The 23680-nt window shown below is 50.2% G+C and overlaps 1 protein-coding gene across 3 annotated transcripts in view; it reads left to right on the top strand.

Moving 5' to 3' along the window:
* Positions 1–23680, top strand: part of Eya2 (EYA transcriptional coactivator and phosphatase 2) — a 161090-nt gene that overhangs the window by 72774 nt on the left and 64636 nt on the right. For all 3 annotated transcript variants that reach the window (XM_051186223.1, XM_051186232.1, XM_051186240.1), the window contains exons 4-5: positions 85–227; positions 1820–1936. In XM_051186223.1, coding sequence (XP_051042180.1) covers positions 85–227; positions 1820–1936 — 260 coding nt within the window. The remainder of the gene's footprint in view (positions 1–84; positions 228–1819; positions 1937–23680) is intronic.

Here is a 23680-nt window from a genome sequence, read left to right as displayed (position 1 = left end):
CCAAGGAAAACTAGTGGTGATCCCAGGATCCTGGGGAAGATGCTGGGCTGGACTGGAAGACTTAACCATCTCTCCTTCCACCAGGCCTCACCCGCGTGTCCCTCCTGGTCAGTGCTCCACAGCCATGGCAGCCTATGGCCAGACACAGTACAGCGCAGGCATCCAGCAGGCACCACCCTATACAGCGTACCCACCTCCAGCACAAGCCTATGGGATACCCCCTTACAGTGAGTACCAAGCAAGCCCTTGCACCCACTGGCAGCCCCAACATTGTGGTCCCTTCATGCCTCAGTACAGGATCATAAATGTAGCTGGACTCATTTTGGCTTATAGGTCAAGGAGGAGAGAACATGGCTGAAGCATGGCTCAGATTGCTTCCAGACTATGTCAGCAAGCCTCTTTCGATTGCAAGAATCACACACTAACCCATTCTGGTTTCAGAAAAATGAGAAGTTAGTGATTCACATACTATCACATCTGGGAATGCAGTTGCCATCATGTATGGCGGGAGCCAGGTGCTCCAGTGACATCATGAGAGTCTGATGAGATGTCTCGGGCTTGATGCACAGGCCTGGCAACCTGAATTTTATCCCTGGAAGCCACTTAAGGATGGATGGGGCGGGGACCCAAACTCTACAAGCCATCCTCTGACCTCTGCACGTGCACACATTCACACATCATCTACAGTGAGCCCGTGGGAAGCTTGAACCGTCTATAGCTGCTTTCTTCTGAATGGTCTTCCTCTCACAGAGGTGTCTCCATGTGGTGACACAGACAGTGCCTGCCAGCTTTGGTCTTTGGACATCAGTATTCCTGGCAGAAGAAGTTTGCCCTTCTCGGTACTTTCCAAAGGAGCTCATGTTGGTCCTCATTGGCCAAACTGGGTCATGTGGCAGTGCTTCACTCAAAGGAAAGAGACCATGGGTCACAGGTTAAGTGTAGAGAAGGACAGTTCTCTTGAAGTCAGGTAGGGTGGGAGAAGCTGAAAAGGGTGTTTTGGAGGCCCTGACCATCAACACCTCCGAGCAGAGAAGTGTTATGTCACCGGCTTCAGGCAGGAACCTGAATGTTCAAATACTATCAGGAATCAGCTGGTTCCCTGTATGTGGGCTTCAGTGTTGCAGGATCTTCCATTACAATGGCAGGTGTACCCCAAGCACTTCTAAGCTGCAAGTACCCCGCAGACAGTGAGCTTTTCCTGCCTAGGATACCTCCCTAAAGTTCCAGGGTTCCCTCTGACTAAGCTCCACCCTGTCCCTGACCCAGACTCCAGAGCAGACAGGATGGAATGCTCTAGATGGTTGCTGTGAACCACATGTTCCTGCATAACTGGGGGTCAGGCCCATCCAGAGCAACTAACCTAATATAAAGAAGGGGAAATGCTCAGAGAAGGGGCAACTGGCTACAGAGCCTCCACTTCCAGGCACACAAATGTGTATGAGAGCTGGGCATGGCAATACACACTGGCAATCCCAGCGGTCAGGGTGGGGCTGGAGCAGTAGCTCAGTGGTATAGGGCTCCTCCAGCACACTCAGTATCCTGAGTTCCACCCCAGCACTGAATATACCGAGTGTGGTGCTTGGGAAGGCAGGAGGATCAGAAGTTCAAGATCTTTCTTGCTATGTAGTGAATTTAAGGCAAGCCTGTGATGGATGAGACCCAGTCTCAAAAATACACAAACTTGTACACCAGCTAACTTTAGCACTAAACTGACTTGTGGTTTAGACGCTGATAAGAACACTATCTTGACTCGGTGGCTCTTCTGTGGATGACAGGGAAAGTTCTAGCTATGTGTTCGGTGCTTCTGTCTCCTTCCAAGGTATCAAGACAGAAGACAATTTGAACCATTCCCCTAGCCAAAGTGGCTTCCTGAGCTACGGACCAAGCTTCAGCACCGCGCCTGCTGGACAGAGCCCATATGCCTACCCAGTGCACAGTGAGTATGGTGTCCGGTCCTCCCTGCCACTGTCTGGGGCACCCTACAGTGGATGTCCATCCATTCATTCACCCACTCAGCAGACTCCCAAAGTGCCTATTGTGTGCCAGGCTCCATCTTAAGTGATGGACAAAATGTGAGTTCTGCTCTATGCATGCCTCAGGGCAGAGATGGGATACACAAGCCAGCATCATGGTGTTGACATAGAGTTGACAAGCAGCTGAGAGAGCAGGGGAGAGGTGGGACCAACTGCGACACAGGACAAAGGCAAGGGTGAGGTGCACAGCTAGATACACAGAGGGAATGGGCAAAATATGTCGATGTGTTGAAGGAACGGAGCAGAATGGTGACACTGGGACAGACTGAGAGGGTCCCTGAGAAGGGCACCTCCGGGAGGGAGTAGGAACCTGCGGTCTATGCAACCATGTTGGCTTGAGTTCCAAGTTCATTGCTAAGATGCATAGAAAGTCCATCCAGGGACTAAGAGGCATGCAGAAAAACAGACTGTAGTTCCAGCTGCCCAGTAGGTGTTCCTGCAGCCCCGATGTGACTGAAGGAACGGATCTGCTGGGCTCCCCTGGACTCATGCTCCCCTCTCTGACCCTCGGCTCCTTCTCTGCTTGATGTCCCAGGTGGCTCTTGGGCCTGAGGCACAGAGCAGGGGAATAGTGGCAGTGACTCTGGGAACATTCATCCTGGTGTGTTTTTTTCCCCAATAAACCATCAGGGTCTGAAAAATAGCACCAGGAAAAACGGGATGATGTCTGGGCGGGCGCAAGGGTGAGTGTGCTTTTACTTAAAATGGCTGCTGGGAAGTGTGGCCACTTGATCATCTGTGTTTTGCTTGCTTCATTAAGGGCTGTACGAATGTCTTCAGGGTATATGCAGAAAGTGGATGCAGTCACAACCAGGCAGATGATCCTACTTTGTCCCTTGTCCTACCTTGTTGCAGCACCCAGTGGGTGCCATGGGAGGGGGCATACAGCCATCACGACTCTGAAGTGTTGCGATAGTAAGTGTGCCCATTTCACAGAAGAAACTGAGGGGTCAAGGGAATGGCCAGTTTGGTCGGTGTCAGGGCAAGAACTTCAGATATTGTCTCAAATTCAGTGAGAAAAATGTGTCTCCTTGGTGAGGTGGAGTCCCATCCCTCAGCCTCCATCCCAAACCCTTGACCTTGACTATGATGACATCTCCTTCCTCCCACGCCATCCTGCCAGTGACCTTTCTGAGTACCCCTAGAGGGTGGCAACTGCTGGATCCATCCCTGAAAGCCAATGAGGAGGGGACCATTCGTGGCAATAAAGGTTCACCAGGGCCATGAACTCAAGCTTGCATTTAGACCAATCCTTAGTGCTGCAGATAGAAACCACACATGCTGACTTGGGCACAGAAGTGCCGATGAGGCTGAACAGGAAGCACCGTCCATTCTCACCCCAGCTGCATATTATGTGACTCTCTGGAGGTGCCTCTCCGTTCATTCACACATTTATGTTCCGTTACTGAATGCTAGCTTTGTGCCTGGCATGGGGTGAGGAGGCAGCCATGGACAAGGATGGTTCCCTCGGGAGAGGGCTGGTCAGTAACCCATTCACAGGAAAACAGTTACAGGTTGTGGTCAAGAGTAAGAAGAAGCTCAGGATGTCATGATGGCTGATTCCAGAGGAACAAGAATCCGTATGCCGATCCTCTGGATGGACTTAGTTGCCCGATGGCAAAGGCATTATCGTCCCTCCTAGGCGAAGAACCCATGGCACTGTAAGACAGTCGAGTAAGATCATGTGACCCAGACAATGAGATGGAGACCTAGCATTCTCCAGCCCAGGTACACAGCCCCGCAGCACCCTGCCCCTCTGCACTCATGGCTCCGTTCAGAACGTGACTTTCAGCAGGAGAGAAGACTCAGCCTTGAACCCCACCCCACCTCAATCCCCATGAGCCCTTCACACATCAAACACACCCCTTACTCATTTCCTGCCTACCTTGGGAATGGCCTGTACTACTTTCATATGGCCACCGTGTGTGGAGGCTATGACCGAACCTCCTGCCAGCTCTGAGTCTGACATTGATGACTGTCAGGAAAGCCGGGCCTCCGCCTTTTCAAACACAAACACAGCACGCTCACATCCCAGATCTATGTGCAGCCTGTCAACATTTCTGCCCTGAGTTGTTCCAGAGGTGGAATAAACTCTCAAATGATCTGTACAGTTCAGAAGCTTATGGGACTTAATTCTGTGGGGAGAGAGAGAGAAAGGAGGGGACGATTACATTGGCTGAGTGGAGCCTGAGGATATCAGTGGGCTGACTTGCTAGCAGCAATGTTCTGTGATGAGAAGCCAGGGTTCCTTCCAAAACTGTGCACAGGACAGAAATAGGACCATCCCAGCACTCTACATATTGGTAAACTGAGGCATTGCAATGGTGTGGCAAGTGTTCAGTAAGCTGAAGACTTCCCTTCATCTCCCGGCTTCTCACACACTGATTTCTGTAGCAAGTTTATTGCTTTACACTCCCAGCAGCGAATGAAGGTTCTTCTTCGCCCGCATCCTGGCCAGCATTTGCCTGCTCTTCCTGATGCTCACCGTTCTGACTGGGTTGAAACCAAATGCAGTATTTGTTCATAGCAGATGTGATTGTTCGTTCTAACTCATTTATTTCTTGCTGAGACATAATGTACACGCCATAAGCTTTGCTCTTTGGGACTGTTTAAGTCAGTACATTTACATAGCTGTGCAACCTCTGCCAGTGATTCCCCAGTAGTTACAGCAACCTAAAAAGACACCCTATATCACTGGGGCTGTAGCTCAGTGTTAGAGCCCTTAACCATCACACAGAGATCCCAGGTTCAATTCCTGGTATTGGAGGAATAAAAAGGAAGACACCCCCTCCCTCTAGTAGATTCTTTTACTAATAAGGGTGGAATATGCATTAGAAGTCACCCCTCTTTCACACTGATTTTGAGAGCAGGTTAAAGTTTGAACATCTATAAACATTTGCTTCCACCCAGGTCCTGTACCTACCCCATGTCCAAACCTCAAACTACTTTTCAAGTGCCTGAGAACCCACACAGAACTTCTTATGAAACATAAGCACCATCAACACTATTGGATCCTGTTACTATGACAATGGTCATAAGGAAAAACATCCTTTAGGTGGCCAAGTTCCTTTGCCCTGGAGTCTCTCTTTATGGCCGGCTTCTTTTGTGCTCATGTGCTGTCTCAAGGCTCCCTTCTTGACTCTCATGCACTGAGTTCACTGAGCTTCTATGGGTTCATAGTTTTGTTTCTGCTAATAAATCCTGGCCTAGAAAGATGGCTCAGTTGATACAGTAATTGCCTCATGAGCATGAGGGCCTGAGTTCGATCCCCCCCAGGACCCACCTTAAATTAGGGCACTGAGGAGGCAGAAACTAGTGGACTTCTGGGGCTCCCTGGACAGCCAGCCTAGCCTACCTGGCACTCCAGATCTCTCTCCAGAAAAGACCCTGACTCAAAGGACATAGACGGTGTGGCTGTGAAGTGCTTGCTAGGATGCACAAGGCCCTAGGCTCCATCCTCAGCTTGACATAAACTGGGCATGGTGGCTTACACCTGTGAGCCTAGTACTTGGGAGATGGAGGCAGGAGGATCCAAGTTGAAGGTCAGCTTGAGCTGCATAGTGAGTTTGAGGCTGGCATTTTTTACATTCACTGAAACTAACCCTCCAGGGCATTCTACCCAGGACCTGTGAAGGGTAATATCTCTCTCTCTCTCTCTCTCTCTCTCTCTCTCTCTCTCTCTCTCTCTCTCCAAGGAAATCTCTGAAGACCGCTTCTCCCTCTTCACCCAGGTAATTTCCTCACACACACATGGGCCTCCCCTAAAAGTAGCCTCTGAGGAGAAGCAATCTGCAGACCACTGCCTACACACACACACACACACACACACACACACACAAGCTCTCAGACAGCTTTTTCACTCTGGCCTTCCACCCTAAGAATCTAAGCCACAATACTTCCTGCTGGTACAGCTCCACCCAGGTGCCCATCCTGAAAAGGGCATTTGCCATTTGTTTCAGGTGGCCTGATGCCCAATGCCTGGGAAAATGGCCATTTCAGATTCTGTCAACCAGAAGCACATCAGTCATGGCCAGGAGTGGGAGTCCCATGGGGAAGTGCTACTTGTAATTTTTCTGGCATGAATGCTGCCAGCCTTGCAGATATAGATGCTGTTATATGCACTGGGCTCTTCCTCTTCCTCGTCTGGCCACCCTCAGTGTTCTGAGGAACTTTATTCTTGCCAGTCCTTGAGCCTCTTGCCGTTGTTGCCAAGATGTACACTTGACGCTGTCCCATCAACCAAGATGTTTTCACCTCTCTCTCTCTCTCTCTCTCTCTCTCTGTGTGTGTGTGTGTGTGTGTGTGTGTGTGTGTGTACTTGTGTATGCATGAGCACTTGTGGAAATGGGGCATGCCCACATGTAGACACCAGAGGTCAACCTTAAGTATCTTCCTCTCTTGCTCTCCACCTTAGTTTTTGAGACAGTCTCTCACTAAATGTGGAACTTGCCACTTTGGATGGTCTAGCTGGCCAGTGGGTCCTAGGCATCCCCCTGTCTCCACCACCAGTACTGCAACTACAGGCCCTCATACTTGTACAGAAAGTTGTTTAACTGACTGGGGCCTGTCCCCAGCCTGGCAGCCATGTCTGAGGTGCAGGCAGACAAAAAGCCCATCCCAGTGAACCTTAACGGCAGGTGGCCATGGCAAGGGCTGGGGTCCAATGCCCCCCTTCCTGGCCAAGTGAGCGAGGCTGTGTTTCACCTTGGTGGTGGCAATGGTAGCTGCCCTGGCCTAGCCAGTTCTGAGCAGGCCAAGTCAGCCTGATCTCCCTTGGGCAAGCTGTCAGAAGCCAGGCTTGGCAGCCCAGCCCTGCTGGCCCGAGGTTGGGTTTCCAGGTGTGAGTCAGCAACTCTGCTGACCACAAAGTTCTGAGGTCCCAACACATGTCACTCTGGCCTCAGCCCCACCTCACCCTGGTGGTCACCTTCACAGGTTGGCCAGCCCTCCATTTTCCCATGTGTGGCTAGGTCACGGAGCCGGGGCCTCTCTGATCATATACAGAATTTAATTGGTCACAAACCCCAAAGCCACCAGGAATGATGGGGGCGGGTGTATGTGAAAAGTTTGCCTGGGGAACAGGAACGGCTCAGTTAACACCCCATGAGACAATATGTCCCACTTCAGTGCTCACTGGCCACGGGGCTGCTGAGCGTTTGAAATGTGGCCAGGGTGATGGAGAAAGTGGCTCTCACTCCTATTTCATTGTGATTAATCAAGGTGTCAGCATGGCTACTGAATTGGGCAGACCAGCTCTGAGAGAGGTGGGTTCCTCTGTGGCACCGAGAGTTGAACCCAGGGCCTTGTGCATCTAACACGGGCTCTGCCACTAGGTTCTCCCTGCAACCCTTTATTAAAAACAAATGTTTATTTAGAGACAAGATCTCATTTAAGAGCCTTAAATTCATGATCCTCCTGCCTCAGCCTCCAAGTAACTAGAATTACAATCTCGTGGCTGCAGATCCACTTTCCCCCTCCTCCTTTTCTATCTTTTTGGGCGCATGTCTTTGTGTATATGATCTATGCATGTGTTAATGTGTGTGAGAATATGCAAATCATAACACATATATGGGAAGTCCATGAACAACTCTAACTTCAGCCCTAGCTGTCACCTTGCTGGATATATGATGTCTTGTTGATCGGTGTATGCCGGGCCTAGCCTGTGCGTGTATCAAGATCCTCTTGCCTCTGCCTCCTATCCCCAGGGTTGTGAAACCTGAACTCAGGTCCTTGTGCATGAAACACTTGCCCCACTCAGGCATCCTCCAGCACAAGCACATCCAGCTTCTAAGGGAAGTATAAAAGCCAGCTGTCAACCCAGCTAATGCTGGGCCGGGGGGCAGGTCATGGTATTTTCTATGAACTGTGTACTCCACATGTGTGTGTTATAGGGCTCACCCCATGGGGAGGGATCTGGAAATAGGCCTGGGGGAGGGGCACTTACAGTAGTAGCTCACTGAGTTGGAGCTCTCACCTACCACAATGCTCCCCGTGGAATATCTAGGTGACGATGTGTGGGGATGGGGATTGTCTGTAGACAGCAGAGCATCCTCACCAGGGCCTTGAACCCTCTGATCTTGACCTTCCCAACCTCCAGTCTACAGAAAGAGGCCACTCCATCCATCTATAGTTTCTCGTTGTGACAGCCTGACTCACCAAGACGGCAGGTTTCCAAGCCAGGCCACAGCAAGAGGAAGACCAGTGTGCCAGGCACAGTTTCTGTTGCTCTGTGGGGGACACCACATCCCTCTTCGGCCTTTTTTAGAGGGGTTCTTAAGTCAGAGTGACAGGACTGGGGCCTGAGGTGCCACTGCTAATCTGCTTGTGATGTAGAGAGCAGGTAGACACAGAGGCCCATTGTCCCCACGTAGCCATTGTCCCCAAGGGTGGTGGTGGAATCGTTCCCAATGCTGGGGACTGAGGACAGAAAAGCGTGGGTCACAGGTACCAGTGGAGAACCACCTGGAAGCCTGAAGTAGACATTGGCTGCCCTTATCCCTGTCACATCCAATGCTCCCTTTTTGTAACAAACATTTTAGAAGTCCTTCCTGATCTTGAAGTGAAATTCACATGCCATCTAACCAGCTTATGTAATCTGCGTGTGAACATGCATGAGCGTCTGTGTGGGGGCTAGAGGTCCACCTCTGCTGTCCTTCCATGGTAGTTAGTTGTTCACCTTGGTTTTTGTTTTGCTTTTCATTTGTTTCGTTTGTTTTGAGACAAGATCTCTCATTGGCTTGAGGTTTTCTGATTCAGGTAGACTAGCTTGCCAGCAAGCCAAGTGCATCGTCTGGTCTCATTCCCCAGGGCTGGAATGACTAGAGTGTGCCACACATCTAGCTTTTCTATGGGTTCTGTGGATTGAACTCAAGTCCTCTTGCTTGTATGGAAAGCACTTTACCATCTGAGCCATCTATTCAGCCCCTGCTTATGCTTATTTTTAAGTCAATTTTTTTTAAAAATAGCTATTTTATTATTTTATGTGCATTGGTGTTTTGCTCGCATATATGTCTGTGTGGGGGTGTCAGATCTTGGGGTTACAGACAGTTGTGAGCTGCCATGTGGGTGCTGGGAATTGAACCTGGGTCCGCTGGAAGAGCAGTCAGTGTTCTCAACCGCTGAGCCATCTCTCCAGCTCCTTAAGTCAAACATTTTAAGCCAAATAAAATGCTCTTAGTATAATGATTTTTAAATGAAGTAATTTAGAAGATACACTTTTGAACCTGTGGATAGCACTTTAGATACTCTATGAAACAGTACAGAGATAAAAGCAGGACAGCAGCCTGAGCTCCTGGGAGACGTGGCTGTCACCAGCAATGTGATGTTCATGTGGCTGTGGTCACACCTGAAAGAAACAATTAGGGAAGGGGAAATGTGTTTTTGACTCAGGGTTTTAGTTCATCATGGCGGGGAAGGCAATAGAGGAACCTGAGTGTGTGGAGGAGGCCGTTCACATCACAGAGGACCACAAAGCAGAAAGCCAGGCTAGAACCAGGTTCTGGAGATGACCTGTCCCTTCCTCCAGCTACACCCCACTCCTAGAGGTTGTGATACTTCCCAAAATAAATTAAAGTGCCTGCCAAGCAAGGTCCTGTACTACCCCTGAGTCACTCATTCCCACAGTGGCAACAGCAGGCATGAGGAGAGATGGGTGCGTTGCAGGGAAAACCATCCATTCAGCAAAGGCCCCCAAGTGCAGGCTCCATTCCAGGCAGCAGGTAGGATGCATGCCATGGAGCTCTGAGATGGTAGCCAAGGCTGTGCAGACTTCATGTCCCAGGAAGGGGACATTTACTGTTCACCCAGTCACTCGGTACCACAGGCTGGGTGGCTTAAACAACAGAAGCTTGCTTGCTCATGGTCAGAAGTCTGGAAGTCTCGGGTGCCGCATATTTGATGACTGCAAATGCTCTGCCAGGTTTTGGTCAGCCACCTCTGCTGTTAATGGGCAGCAGTTAATGGGCTTTCCTCTGTATAGGCTTGGAGAAAGATCTCTTCCAATCTTAAAAGGACACAGGTTATGGCCTGATGACACTTGTGACTTCACTTGACTCCAATCCTTCCGTAGAGGCCCCCTTGCCAAATGCAGACACCCTACATGTCAGAGCCTTAACATACAAACGGGGTTGGGGGGGGGGGAGTAAAGGGTTCAGAGTGCAACCGTAGGGAAGCCAGCAAGTGGCTGGAGCCTTCCCAGTTGTGGTGTGTGCTCCCTGGAGCACAACAGGGAGAGGAAGAGGGTTGTCCAAGAGGGGACAGTAGTGCTGGGTGCAGCAAATCACAAAGGAGTCCAGAGGCTGAGAAACCATGGACAGGGCCCAGGAAGCCAGAGGGTAGGTGAGGCCAGACCTGGCAGCCGGCTTGGGATCTGGTCCGTGGATCATCAGGAAGCCATCAGAGTTGTAAGACAGAGGAGGTGACCTGGTTTGCATTTCAGAGACCAGGTGACCACAGTGGGGTGAGGTGACAGCGCGCACGTGTGTGTGTGTGTGTGTGTGTGTGTGTGTGTGTGTGCGCGTGCGTGCGTGCGTGCGTGCGTGTGTGTGTGTGTGTGTGTGTGTGTGTGTGTGTGTGTGATGAATGCAATAACAAAAGAGGCCAAAAGAAGGCATTGGATTCCCTGGAGCTGGAGTTACAGGTAGTTGTGAACCCCCTGATAAGGGTGCAGCAATCCAACTCCTGTAGAAAAGCAGCCAGTGCTCTCAACTGCTGAGACATCTCTCCAGCCTATGTGTTAGCATTTTTATTTCAGATGTTTCAAAGAAATAAGAGTTGAACCTGCACTAAGGTCTGGATAAAGTCTGTTGAAAGGTGATGGAAGAGTCCCCTTTCCTGCCCACAGTAATTCTGGGAGTGAGGGATGGGAGGGACCCATGGGAGCCACATGATGAGCCGTTCCAGAAGCAGAGAGCTCAAGGCCTGGCAGACAGCCTTCTGCTCAGGAATCCAATGGGATCCTGAAGGCCCAGCAGCCAAGAATGGGAGACATAGCCTCCCACAGCCTAGGGAGCTGTTACTGAGAAAGAGGCAGACAGTGTGGTATGAACTTCCCCTCCACTCGGAAACTGTCCCTGGTCAGGATTGAGGCCAGGCCATCGGATGCACAGTGATCCCTTGGAACAAATCCATTTTAGCTGTCACTAAGAGCTTAGGCTGTGAAGGGGAACCAGAGCCAGCTGCTGCCAGACAGAGCTTTTCACTCTGAGAGCCCGGCAGGGAGTCCCCAGCTCTCAGAGCACCATGTCCTCTGTGATAGCCATGTGCCCCATGCAGGTGACCTACCTGGAGTTGCTCAGATATTTAAGTCGTGTAAGTGTTAGTGGTATAAATCTTTCTAGAACTTTCTCTGTTTTTGTCTCTCTCTCTCTTTGTGTGTGTGTGTGTGTGTGTAATTCCATTTGTTTTTAAACATACTATCTTGCCATAGCATGTGCTGGAGGTCATCTGCAGCCTGTCCCTAAGCACCATCTTGGTCTCTGGTCTGGCTTCTGGGTACTGAGCAGAGAGAGCTAGACCTCATATGGCACCTCCGTCCTGTTGCTCGCTGGTATGCACCTTCAGGCTGATCCCACCTCCCGGGGGGAATGGTCTTCTCTGAGGAACGGGTCCACTGCGGCCTCTGCTGTGGACTGGGTGTAGGTTGTGCAGGCTGTGGCTGAGGACAGCCCTGGAATGAAGCCAGAGCTCGCTCAGCTGAAGCTGCTGTTGTCACTGTTGGCAAATGCCAATTTCCCCGCTTCCCCTTCACCCATGGGTTCCCAATAATGTGACCATTTCTACCATGTCAGCTATTTTTGTAATCGCCTCTGAAGTCCACAGCCTCCAGAAATTTCTACTCTGTTAAAATTTGGGTTGGTGTAGCACCCTTCCGTCCTGTAATCTCCAGACATGTGTCTGGATGCATTCATGCATATGTGAGTGTGAGTGTGTGTGTGTATGTGTGTGTGTGTGTGTGACACCCAGAGATCCCTCCCAGACACATCTCTGCTGCTGCCCTGAGCTACAGCTGCTGGGTCTGGCTGTTTAGGAGTGCTGCAAAGCTCTGACAGCCACAGCTAGGCCCACGGCTAGCAGTCCTGCCCATCTGAGTCCACAATGGCTGCTCGGTCTCTCACATCTCCAGGCTGCTCTCCTGGCCTCATGACACACCCCTGTGACCAAGACAGGGACAAGGATGAGAAAACCCAGAGTCCTACCTGTGTGCCAGGGGAGGGGCCTATCCTCCAGCCCCAGGGGCTTGGATTCTGCTTCACTGAGATTCCAGCTGCTCACACTCAGTGTCAGGTGACCTGCCAGGGTTGCTAAATGCCCAGACACAGTACAGCATGTTGGAACAGATGGGCAGGGGTTCTAGGCAGGTTCTGAAAGAGGCAGTAGGATCCAGATTCTGGTGCCTGCCCAGCATAGAACAGATCAAGAGAACACACCCTCCTGCTGGGAAGTGCTGGAATGCCAGTGTGTAAAATGGGGACTCTGGATGGTGTGTGTATGTGTGCACACATATGCATGCAATCATGCATGTGTGTGCTTTGTAATCTTCCCATGCCTCTACTCCTTTGGCAAGGACAGTAGTCCCTGCCTCATTGAACTGTTACAAATAGGAAAGAAGTCTGAAGCTATGAAATTCTGGGAGCCTTGCATGCTACCCAGTGTCACTCTGTGAGCACCAGCCAGGAGCTTGAGGAGTTCTGTGGCTTTGTTGTCTTTGTATGAGTTCTCTGTGGGGTGACTGAGGACTTGGGTGCTGGGAGTACTTACGATCCTCTGGGGCAGGGAACAGAAGATCGAGAAACAGGTTCAGAAGCCTCCTAAAGATGGTAGTGCCCCAACACTGCACTTCTAGAATTGCCGTATTCTCCCAGAGGAGATGTCAGCAAACCCTTTCTATAGAAGTCCCACTGGGAAACATCTCGGGCTCTGAAAGTCACTGAGGCAGTTCAGTTCTACCTGGACCACACAGAGACAAGGCCTGGCTGTCTGCCAAATAAATTTTGTCTATACAAACAAGTACCAGACCCAAGTGTGCCAGCTCCCAGTGCCTATAGTACATCAGCCAAGGCTGGAAAGCAGCATGGCTGCCACCACTGCTGCCCCCAACACTGAGTCATATCAAATGACCTAGAGGCAAGAGGGCATTCCTGGCCTCTCACATGTGTAGTGTATAGAGACAAGCAGTTGGCCAGTGTGACAGTGAAGTTAGGTTGATGGTAACCAGACCATTCCAGGCCAGAGCACTCAAGGGCTAGAATGGGACTCTTTCTCCTCTTTGACAATGTTCAAACCAGGGGACATTCTCTTGGTAAATGTCTACTAGTTATACAAAAGAGCAGAGCCCTCTGCCAGCCCCCAGTGGACATAGAGCATCAGAAATAAGTTCATGTATGTTGGGTATGAGCCACTGAGACTCAAGGGACATTTGTTACTGTAGCTCACCATCCACTGTCCTAACTGATTCCTGGGGATATTTGTTACTATAGCTCACCATCTCCTGTCCTGATTCCTGGGGATGTTTGTTACTGTAGCTCAACATCCACTATCCTAACTGAATCCTGGAGATGTTTGTTACCACAGCTCACCATTACCTGTTCTAACTGATACCCAGAGATGCTTGATACTGCAGCTCACTCACTGTCTGACTAATCCACTTGCATGGAAGGTGAAAGTGACACGTGAAAATCACTGGTTCCCGTGGTGAGGAAACTATGCCCTGTCCTGTCTTTCCCAATCTTTCTGGCTCAGTCAGAAAATGAGACTGGAAATCTCTGCTGGGAGCTAATATGTCTTCAACATCGGCTAAATTCCTGCAAATACTTATTCTTCACAAAACAGGGGAAAACCCCAGGTAGGGATCTTAGGTAAGCAACAGTATTTAGCTAGGACTGAAAACATTTGTTTTCCTTGTATTTCTTCTTTTTCTGTGTTTATTATTGAGGACAAATGGTACTGATTCTGCAGGGTTGAGGTTAATTTTTCTCCTTCATAAACACCATGATGTTTATGAAGTTCTCCTGAGTAAACACCATGATGATGACATAGCTTTATAATGATAAGCTTTACGGAAGCATGAGCCCATTTGAAAGTGACACAGAAATGTGAAGTAAGATTAAATGGTATAGATTTGCAAATATGGTGACGTTGTGAGAGTCCTAGGAACATGTGGAGTTGAGATTCGGAAATTTAGTGTCTTCCCTTCACAGACATAAAGGTAGGGGCTAGGAGAGAGCCATCCTCAACAGAGGGTGACTCAGGTCTCCAGGGACCAGGTTTTGCAATTCAGAGCCTGGATCATCCTTGTACCCATGGCTCTGTCCCCATGAGAACTGAATGAAACTATGGAGAATGGTGTCCATCCATGGGCCACTGTATTTACTGTAAGGAAGGAGTGTGTCTGTGGCTAAAAAACCATAAGTTCACCACCTCTACTCTCTGGTAGCGTCCAGTGTCTTCTATCCAGGAGACATTACATACCAGCTCATCTCTGCCTCTCACCCCAAGCACCCTTCCTGAGAGTCAGCACCCAAGTTTTCCTGTTCTTACAGCACACCCTCATCCCCGTGGCCTCATTTAACTTCACAGCATCTGTGAAGGCCACTTCCAAATGAGATCACATTCATGGGTACCAGAGTTAGGATGTGAATCTGTCTTCTCGGGGAACACAAGCCAACCCCCAACATCCTCCTCTGGTGTATTCTTGCTGAGCGGCGACAGGCTAAGGGTCCTGGGCTGTGCCCCTGAGACACCCAGTCTTTGCAGAAATTGAAACCACCCAGGCGAGAGGGGCTTCAGAGGCTGCCGAGGCCAGCAGCAGCTGGCTGTCATTTGTCTCGGTCTCAGGCGGCAGTAGCCCTGCTGTCCAGACCTGGCAAGTTCAGGCTGAGAGGCCATGGTAGCCAGCGAAGGTCAGGGCGCCCTCCTTACAGGATAAATAGAGTAGGTCCCAGCCAACCCCTCCTGAGGCCACACAGTATCTCTTTCAAAGATCTCAAAACATCCGAGCAGACCATAGCGAATTGACTTTATTGTTTTAAAACCAGCCCCTTCTAGCCGCCACCACTCCTCCCCTGGGGAAAAATTCATAATAAACTCCCCTGCAGTGTGCACCTCTGTCCTCCCCACTCATCTCTGCCCCGAGGCCACTATAACTCATGGCATGCCCTGATGCTAGCCATTTATTTCACATTTATCTGTCACCACTTTGATCACACCACCACCCATCGGTGGCAGGTACCTGATGAACACAGCCAACCCTGACTGGGGACACACAATCTCATCCCAAGGAATGCTATATATTCTGCCTTTGAGACAGGGATTCTAAATGGCCTGGCACTCACAGATTAGTCTAGATTGGCTGTTCAGTGAGCCACAGGGATCCATCTGATTTATAATCCCTCCCTAAGTGTTGGGATTGTAAACAGGAGCTGCCATACCTGGTCTTCTCTTCCTTCCGTCTTTCCTTCCTTCCTCCCTTTCTTCCTTCCTTCCTTCCCCCCTCCCTCCCTCCTCTTCTCTCCCACTCTCCCCTTCTTTATTTCTATGTAGGTCTGGGGAATTGAACTCAGGTCCTATGTACTTACTAAGACATTTCTTCAGGCCAAGAGGTGCTTTTTGTTTGCTTGTTTGTGTTTTGTTTTTTGAGACAGGGTTTCTGTGTAACTCTAGCTGTCCTGAAACTTACTCTGTAGACAAGCCTAGCCTCAAACTCAAAGATCTTCCTGTCTCTGCCTCTGCCTCTGCTCAAATTAAAGTCATGCACCACCACTGCCCAGCCCAAGAGATGCTTTTTGACAAAAGAATCTGGAATAACTTTTTCCAGTAGGATCACACTATAGAAAGGTGATTTGGTTAACACAGACAGCAAAGTGGTTTTCCCTGTGACCCCCTCCATAGCACAACTTGGCTCAAACCTGAATCAATAGTTCTATAGTGATTCCCTACTGATGGGTTCTATAGTTTTGCATCCAAGATCTCATGACACCCAGGTAAGCAAGTTTGTGGGTTCAATACGAAGCCTCTGAGCCCACCTAACTTCCCTTTGGCTCTGCTCTTGCAAAGTCCCATGAGTAGCAGCCTCTGTTCTCAGAGCCTTGGTTCCTACACTGTGAGATGCAGGTGACAGGTGGTCTACCTGACCAGGACCACACTGAGGATCCAAAGAGACAGGGCTCAAGCTCAGACCAGGACTCAGCTCAAAGCAGAGCCATTTCCCAGGGTGCTTCGCCTCAGAAGAGCATTAGCTGTAGTCTACGGGCTCTGAGCCTAGTCTTGGGTCCCCTCTCTGTGTATGACAGGTCAGCAGGGCACATCTGGCTTGTGTCAACTTACTATGTTCTGCTGTTGACCATGTCTCTAGCACCTTTGCCTCTTTTAAGGCCCTTTGTGACCCCGCCAAACCCACCCAGACAATCCAGAAAAACTGCCCAATTGAAGGTCAGCTGATAACAACCTCCGTGCCATCTTAAACCTGAGTTCTCCTTACCCCATGATCCATACAGCCCCAGGCTCCAGCAACAAGGACAGCTGTAGCTACTGACAACACAGATCAGCACTGCCTTGCCCTCTGGTGCTCACTCATAACTAACCCGCAGAGGTCCCTGGTGGTCTTTTGATTTGCTTGGTACATGTATATGTTCATAGGGGGGTGAGCACGTGTGGGCATGCATGTGTGCAGGGCAGTGATCAACAGCAGCTGTCTTCTTCAGTCACTCTCTACCTCGTGTTTTTAAATCAGAGCCTAAAACATATCAACTCTGCTAGGCTGGCTGGCCCATGAGCTCCACAGAGCTCTCTGCCTCAAGTATGCTGCGATGACAGGCATATAATAACCTCATGCCTGGCTTTTACACTCGCTCTGGGAAATCAAAACTCAGGTCCTCGTGTGCAAATGCGTCTTCATGCACTGAGTCCTCTCTGCATCCTACTTCTTTAAAAGCATATTTACTTAATAAAAAATAGTGTTTCAGATGCCAGTAGTCACAGAAAAGCAGAGATGGGGGAGGGCTGAGGGGCTAGTGGGACCAGAGAAGGCCTGGCTGGGATGGCGATTTAAGCAAAGGGCAAAGGACAGTAGGAGAGTCTTATGGGAAGGTGCAGGGAAGGGCATTCCAGGCAGAGAACAGTTCTTGCCAAGGTGGCATACACTCGAGGGTGGAGGAATAGCAGAGCCAGCATGGCCAGGACCGAGGAGGTAAGAGGAAGAGACGAGCAGTGTGGCTGGTGCATGGACCAGGAGGACCCTATTTGTGTCTCCAAGAAGGCAGGGCTGGAGGATAATAGTACTTTTCCAGGTCACTGTAGCAAGTGTTGTCATCTAAAGGGGCTTGCAGCAACCCCAAATCATTTCTGTGCGGTTCTAGAGGCTGGAAGTTTGTAGCAAGTTATAGGAGGGTCCCACCTGGAGACCAGATGACTGCTCCCTACCCCACCCCATCCTGCTGCCTTGTTGGATTCCCATCAGGGTCCCTGTGTCTTTCCCTACCTCTCTGGGGAATGCTGGCCTGGGGTTAAAGGCCCATACTTGCCTGACAGCATCTCTGCCTTCTTATCCCAGTCACAACTGCTAAGACCCTTTCCATGCAAGGGCACATTCTTCAGGCCCTGTGTTGGGGGGGGGGACGACACCTCAGTGCTACACAGGTTCCAACAGGACCTCTGGGAGATAAGACTGGGCCTGGAAGAGCAGGTGGGGTTTGTAGCGTGTTTCAACAGGCCAAGAAGGAAAGCCACTCTAGCCCCAGAGGAGGTGGGGAGCCTAGAAGAGACTCAGCCCTGACCCGGTCCAGAGGGCATGTGTGTGCTGCAGCCTAAGGCAGGAGAGTTATCTGGGGTTAAAAAGGTTCTCCTATGTCCCCAGCTATGTGGGAACCACAACTTACAGCTGGTAAGTTGTCTTTTCTGCCTGTTGCGAGGCTCCTGATAGAAAGCCAGAAAAGACAAAGGAAGGATGTGTGTGTTGTGTATGTATGAGGACCCATGCCTACACGTATAATGTACTATACTTTCTGTGTCAAGATAGCATAGAGTCGACCGCCCCCACCCTTTGGAAGCACCGGGTCCCATGGTGTGACCTGAGCCCACGTCAGTGAGTGGATTCTGGGACACCCTCATCTCACTGCCCATTGAACTTCTCTGCCCTCCCCACCTTTCACTAAGCTTGGGACTGTCTCCACCCCTGAAGGCATGCCCCAGGCTGCACTGTCTCCTATCAGCACCTTAAAAGTGAGAATGGAGGCTTCTAGAAACAAGACACACAACAAAGCAGTAATGAAGGGCTGGGGGAGCACCTCACTGGCAGAAGGAGGAAGGAAGGGAGAGGAGGAGGGGAAGAGAGTACTGTGTTCTCAGGGCCACGCGCACAGGGGTGTTTGGCCTGCATGTATGGTCTGTGCACTGTAAACATGCCTAGTGCCCTTGGAGGTCAGGAGAGGGCATTTGATCCCCTAGGACTCGACTTAATGATAGTCTGACCCAGGACCTGGGAAATGAACCCAGGTCCTCTGGAAGAACTGCCAGTGTTCTTAACCACTGTGCCATCTCTCCAGCCCTGAAGTTTAAAGAACTGTGTAGTGTTGTGCCCAAATTCTGAACCCCAAAATCACCAAGAGACTCATTCCAATGCAAGAGCATAGTCTTTTGTTTATCGAGTTAACTGTATTGACTCAGTTCCCTGTCTGTCCAACACAGAGGTTGGATTGAGAAGGACCCAGGAGAACCTCGAGGGGGGTGCGATTTATTGGGCAGAGTAAGGGGCGTGTCTAGGGGTATGCAGCAGTCTCATGATTGGTATGCTTCCAGGCTTGGGCGACCTGTCCTGTGTTGATTGGCCAATTGGTTGTTATGGCTTGGGCGACCTGTCCTGTGTTGATTGGCCAATTGGTTGTTATGGCCTGTAGGCCCTCCCAAGGCAGTTAATAAGCTCTGACTGTTACACCACTTTTACCATAAAGCATATCCAGAACCCGCCATCTAACTTCTGATTGATTCCTTGCCACGTGGAGGGTATCTGACTTCTTAGTGACTAGGTGGTCGGGCAAGGTCAGGCAAGCACATATTGCTGAGTCAGGGGCATTTGTCTTTCTGTGTCTTTTTTTGCAGCCTGTCATGACTGCCAAATCAGGGGACTGGGTGAGGGTCTGGTCCCGTCAGCAGCACCCAATACGGTATATACTACATCTCAATCCAGATAGAACCAGGAGCCAGGAGGACAAAGGAGAGGTCAGGGCACGTGTGATTGTTGTTGCCTTTGGAGTTTTGAGACAAGATCTCATGTCTAAGCTGGCCTCAAAGTCACTGTGCAGCTGAGAAAGACCACTCCCAGTTGGTGTGGTAGTAGGGACTGAACCCAGGGTATCGTCTGTCAACTGAGCCACATTCCCTGACCACACTGACTGGCTTGCTGAACAGAGCTGAAGTGTCTGAGCGACTTGAGCGACCCTTCCTTTGGGCATGCCTGGTCCTCCCCATGGAAACTGTCAGCTCGTGTGTGGCATGGAAATCACACTGCATGCTGAGGTGACACTTCAGGTTAGAACAGTGTAACCCTGGCATGTCTCGTGATTTGCTAATAGGGACCTCGAGCTCCACCCTTGGCCTAATGTTCACCTTGTGTAAATACTAAACACAGAATATATGCAGGCTACATGGGTGGGCACTGTCTGGCAAGGACCTCAAATCTATGAAGTAAGCATGGACACAAAGGCTTAAGAACACCCCACCCCCTCACCCCCCTTTACCCCCCACCCCCGGTGACAGCAGGAGGGGAGGAGCATCTCACCTGAGGACAGGAGGTGGTGGACAAGAAAAGAGGAAATAAACCCTGCTGAGATGAAAGTCAAGCCTGCAGCTGCTCCAGCCATCACCCTGTAATGGCAACCTGAGGTTTTAGGGCAAGCAGTGAATTATATATAGCTTGGAGGACCCCAGGGCTTGAGGCTTTGATCTGAAAGCAGAGACACCTTGGGAGGCTATGGTCCTAGCCTAAGTGATCTCCACCTCTTCCTGGGGGACACTGGGGAGCCCTCAGAATGTGTGGGTCATTGTGTCTCTGTTCCTGCCGGGAAACCCAGGGTAGGCAGCTTTGTGGGGACTGAGTGGGCATGTGCAGAGGACCCAGCTGCGCACGGTATTTTATGAGACTCTGACTCTGATGGCAGTGTGTAATCTCAGAGGCATCCCCAGGTCACCTGTGAGGTCATTCCCCTGAGCCTTGACCTTCTTTGAAAAGAACCAATTTGGAGAAGTTTGTCTTTTACTGCCAGGAGGTGTTAGCCCAGAGACTGTACCCTGACTTAGGGCACAGCCACCCTTTTACAAAACAGATGTTGGCCTCTGTTTGCCCTGTGGTGTCACCCTGGCTCCTGTCAGACTGTCCCCTGTTGACTGAACACAGGAAACCAGAGGGTTATGAAAGTACATTCTGCAGACCTGAACTGTCATGTCATCCTCAGGCTCAGAGCTAGTGTCCCCAAACACCCAAAAACTAACACAGGCAGTCCCCTGCTGTGGAAGAATCATGTGATGTCTGCTGTGGGTGGCATGAAGGAGGGTCATATCAGGCAGGAATGCCCTCTGCAGCCCAGGCTGGCCTGGACCTTGTGGACACACACTGACCAGAAATTAAGTCAAAATCAATCATGCAGTGATCCGAGGTGTTCCTGGCAGCATCTGCCCATGTTGCATGGAGTGACTTCCCTGTAGCCTGGATCTGAACATAAACTGTGCACACCATCCCGCCACGCAACACCACTGAGCGCTACCTGACGCATTGTGATTCGGAGACTACCCCATATTACAGAACTGTGGCCATGTCCTGTTGGCGTGGATGAGAGTGCTGACAAGAGACATCAGCCTTTCTTGTTCCCAACCAGCATCGCTCAGCATCAGACAAGCTCACTTTCCTCTGTGGTTCACAGTAAACTTACAAGCATAGTGGAGATGGGCTTTAAAATCAGCTCCTTTAGGCCGGGCATTGGTGGTGCCCACCTCTAATTTCAGCACTAAGGATACAGAAGCAGGCGGATCTCTGTGAGTTCGAGGCCAGCCTGGTCTACAAGAGCTAGTTCCAGGACAGGCTCCAAAGCAATACAGAGAAACCTGTCTCGAAAAACAAAAAACAAATAAAATCAGCTGCTTTATCATTTGCTCACACACTGCTGATCTGAAGGACTATTTTCTGTAAACCTGTGATCTTATGTAAATCTCTTGGTTGAAAAGGGCTCTCCCTCCGGTGGAGAGCTGAAGTGTGCTCTAAGTGACTTTCAGCTAAAGCTCAAATACTAAGGCCCTGTCCCAGGGGTCGGGGGCAGCCTGGACTCTGCCATCTGCACTCTCTCAGCTGGCACTGTCTCTGTGCCATCTCTCACGGAGACATGTGGCAGGACATAGGTGGCCTTCTACTTAACAGTGTCCTGGATCCTCTGCCCTCCTTCCTTGCCACATTATGCCAGCCTGTATGATAGCCCCAGTGACAAGTCACCTCTGAGGACTCAAGATTGTTTCCCAGCCAGTTAAGAATGCCTCACATGACCAGTGAATGAGGCCGTTGTGACATTTAGCAATGGATCTGATTGAACCCAGTTCCTACCTCCCTCAGGGTCTTAGTGTTCTATTGCTGTGAAGAGACACCATGACCACAGCAACTCTTATAAAGGAAAGCACTTAACTGGGGTTGGCTTGCAGTTCTGAGGTTTAGTCCATTCTCTTTGTAGCAAAAAGCATGGCGGCACACGGGCAGACATGGTGCTAGAGAGGTAGCTGAGAGTTATACATCTGGCTCCGCAGGCAGTGGAAAGAGACACTGGGCCCGGCTTGGGCTTCTGAAACCTCAAAGCCCACCCCCAGTGACACACTTCCTCCAACAAGGCCACGCCTCCTAATCCCTCTCAAATAGTGCCACTACCTGATGACCAAACATTCAAATATGTGAGCCTGCGGGGGCCATTCTTGTTCAGCTACCACACTCAGCCCCTGCACTGCATGAGAACTGGAACCTGATGTCTCCCTTCCCGCACATCCCTGTTGTTGTCAGAGCCCCGAACTCAGCCTGGGCCATCCCAAGTTCTGTACTCATTTGTGCTCTGCTGTTTGACCCTATCGCTACGTAATTCAGGCTAGCCTCCAACGCATCACGATCCTTCTCTCCCTTAGCCTGCCAAGTGCATAAAATAATGAAAGTCATGGCTAGTTTGTTGATGGCTTATGCTAGCTAGCTCTGCCCTTCAGAGCCCTGGTTTCCTAGAATCCTTGTCAGACACCAAACAAATGTCACACACTTGGCTCCGTTTTTCAAAAGGGAAATGGGTTTAGAAAGATCACCCACCTGTCTACAGACATCAGGGAAAATCATAATTGCATGTGGGTTCTCTCCTGTCTGCCACCCTCTTCCAAGCATGTGTGTGTTTGGGGTCAGGGAGAAAGAAGGAAGCCCAGAAGGCGGCTTAGCGTGGGAGCAGGACCAGGCAGCCAGATCTTGGCTTTCAAAGCTTTGCCTTCTGGGAATAGACAAGAAGTAGATTTAAAAGGATGGTTTTTTAATCTGAAAAAGTAGATGTAAGCCCCAGTTTTTGTACCATTCAGTCACCTAGATCCTTAAGTTTAACCATGACACCTAGTCTACACAGTCAGAAGTAATGGTGTTTTCCTAGTCGATTTAGGATTTACAACAGGATTATTTATTTTGTTTCTTCCCTTCCTGCTGTATCCCAGCCTTCAAGTGATGTTGAACAAGGAAGTTTAAAATGTGTTAGGGATAAGCACACCTCCAAAGCTGCGCTTTATCCCTGACACTGGGTACTTACATTTGCAATACACTGGCTCTTGTGAACAAAATTTCAGGCTCACAAAAGACATGATAGAGGCCATTATGATACGGGAGAATCAACATCTTAAACACTGTAGACATATACGAACACGCCTGCCTGCTGTTTGTAAAAGTTCTCTGTCAAGATCTTTTACAAAGACCCACTTTTCTTTTTCATGTAATATAATTCACCTACCCAATAGAAGTGTCTTGAGACATGCACACGAACCTCCTGAAGATGTCTGTGTATGTGGAATATACTCAAGCATCTTTAGCAAACTTGTGAGCACACACACACACACACACTCACACACACACACACACACACACACACACACAGTGCAGTGTGGCAATCCCTCTGCCGAGTATGACAAGGCCTCAACTCCCTCCACCTGTTGTTCAGCCCAGTGATCCGAGATGGCCATATTCCAAATGGAGTGGCCCTGCCTGCCCTGTAAAAGCACAACCAGCAAGTTGAACTTGCCCATCCTATCTCTCCCCCTTGTCTACACCCTGTCATGTCACCACATCTAGCCACAAAAGAGGCTGGGGAGTGCAGAACTTATTCTAATCAGCCTATGTCCAACATAGAGCATTCTGTCTCTGTGATGGGGTGGAGACGATGGAGAGGGCTCCAGCAGGGCCTGCCACTGCCAGACTTCCTGCCTCTCACCATACATTACCCCAGCCAGCAAGGTCTGTGCCTAACTTTCAGACACCAAGGTAAGGCTGTAAAACCTCTCCAGGCCCCAGGTACTGTGGTCCAAGACTTCATACCCCATCTCTTCCAGCCCTCTCTGGCCCAGGAGGAGTCCCTGCTTGGTCTGTTGATGTCTCTTCTCACCATGTTTTG

This window comes from Phodopus roborovskii, unplaced genomic scaffold, assembly GCF_943737965.1.
Source record: "Phodopus roborovskii unplaced genomic scaffold, PHOROB, whole genome shotgun sequence".
Lineage (NCBI taxonomy): Eukaryota > Metazoa > Chordata > Mammalia > Rodentia > Cricetidae > Phodopus > Phodopus roborovskii.
The sequence above is the reverse complement of the archived record's forward strand: the minus strand, read 5'-3'. Positions and strand labels throughout refer to the sequence as shown.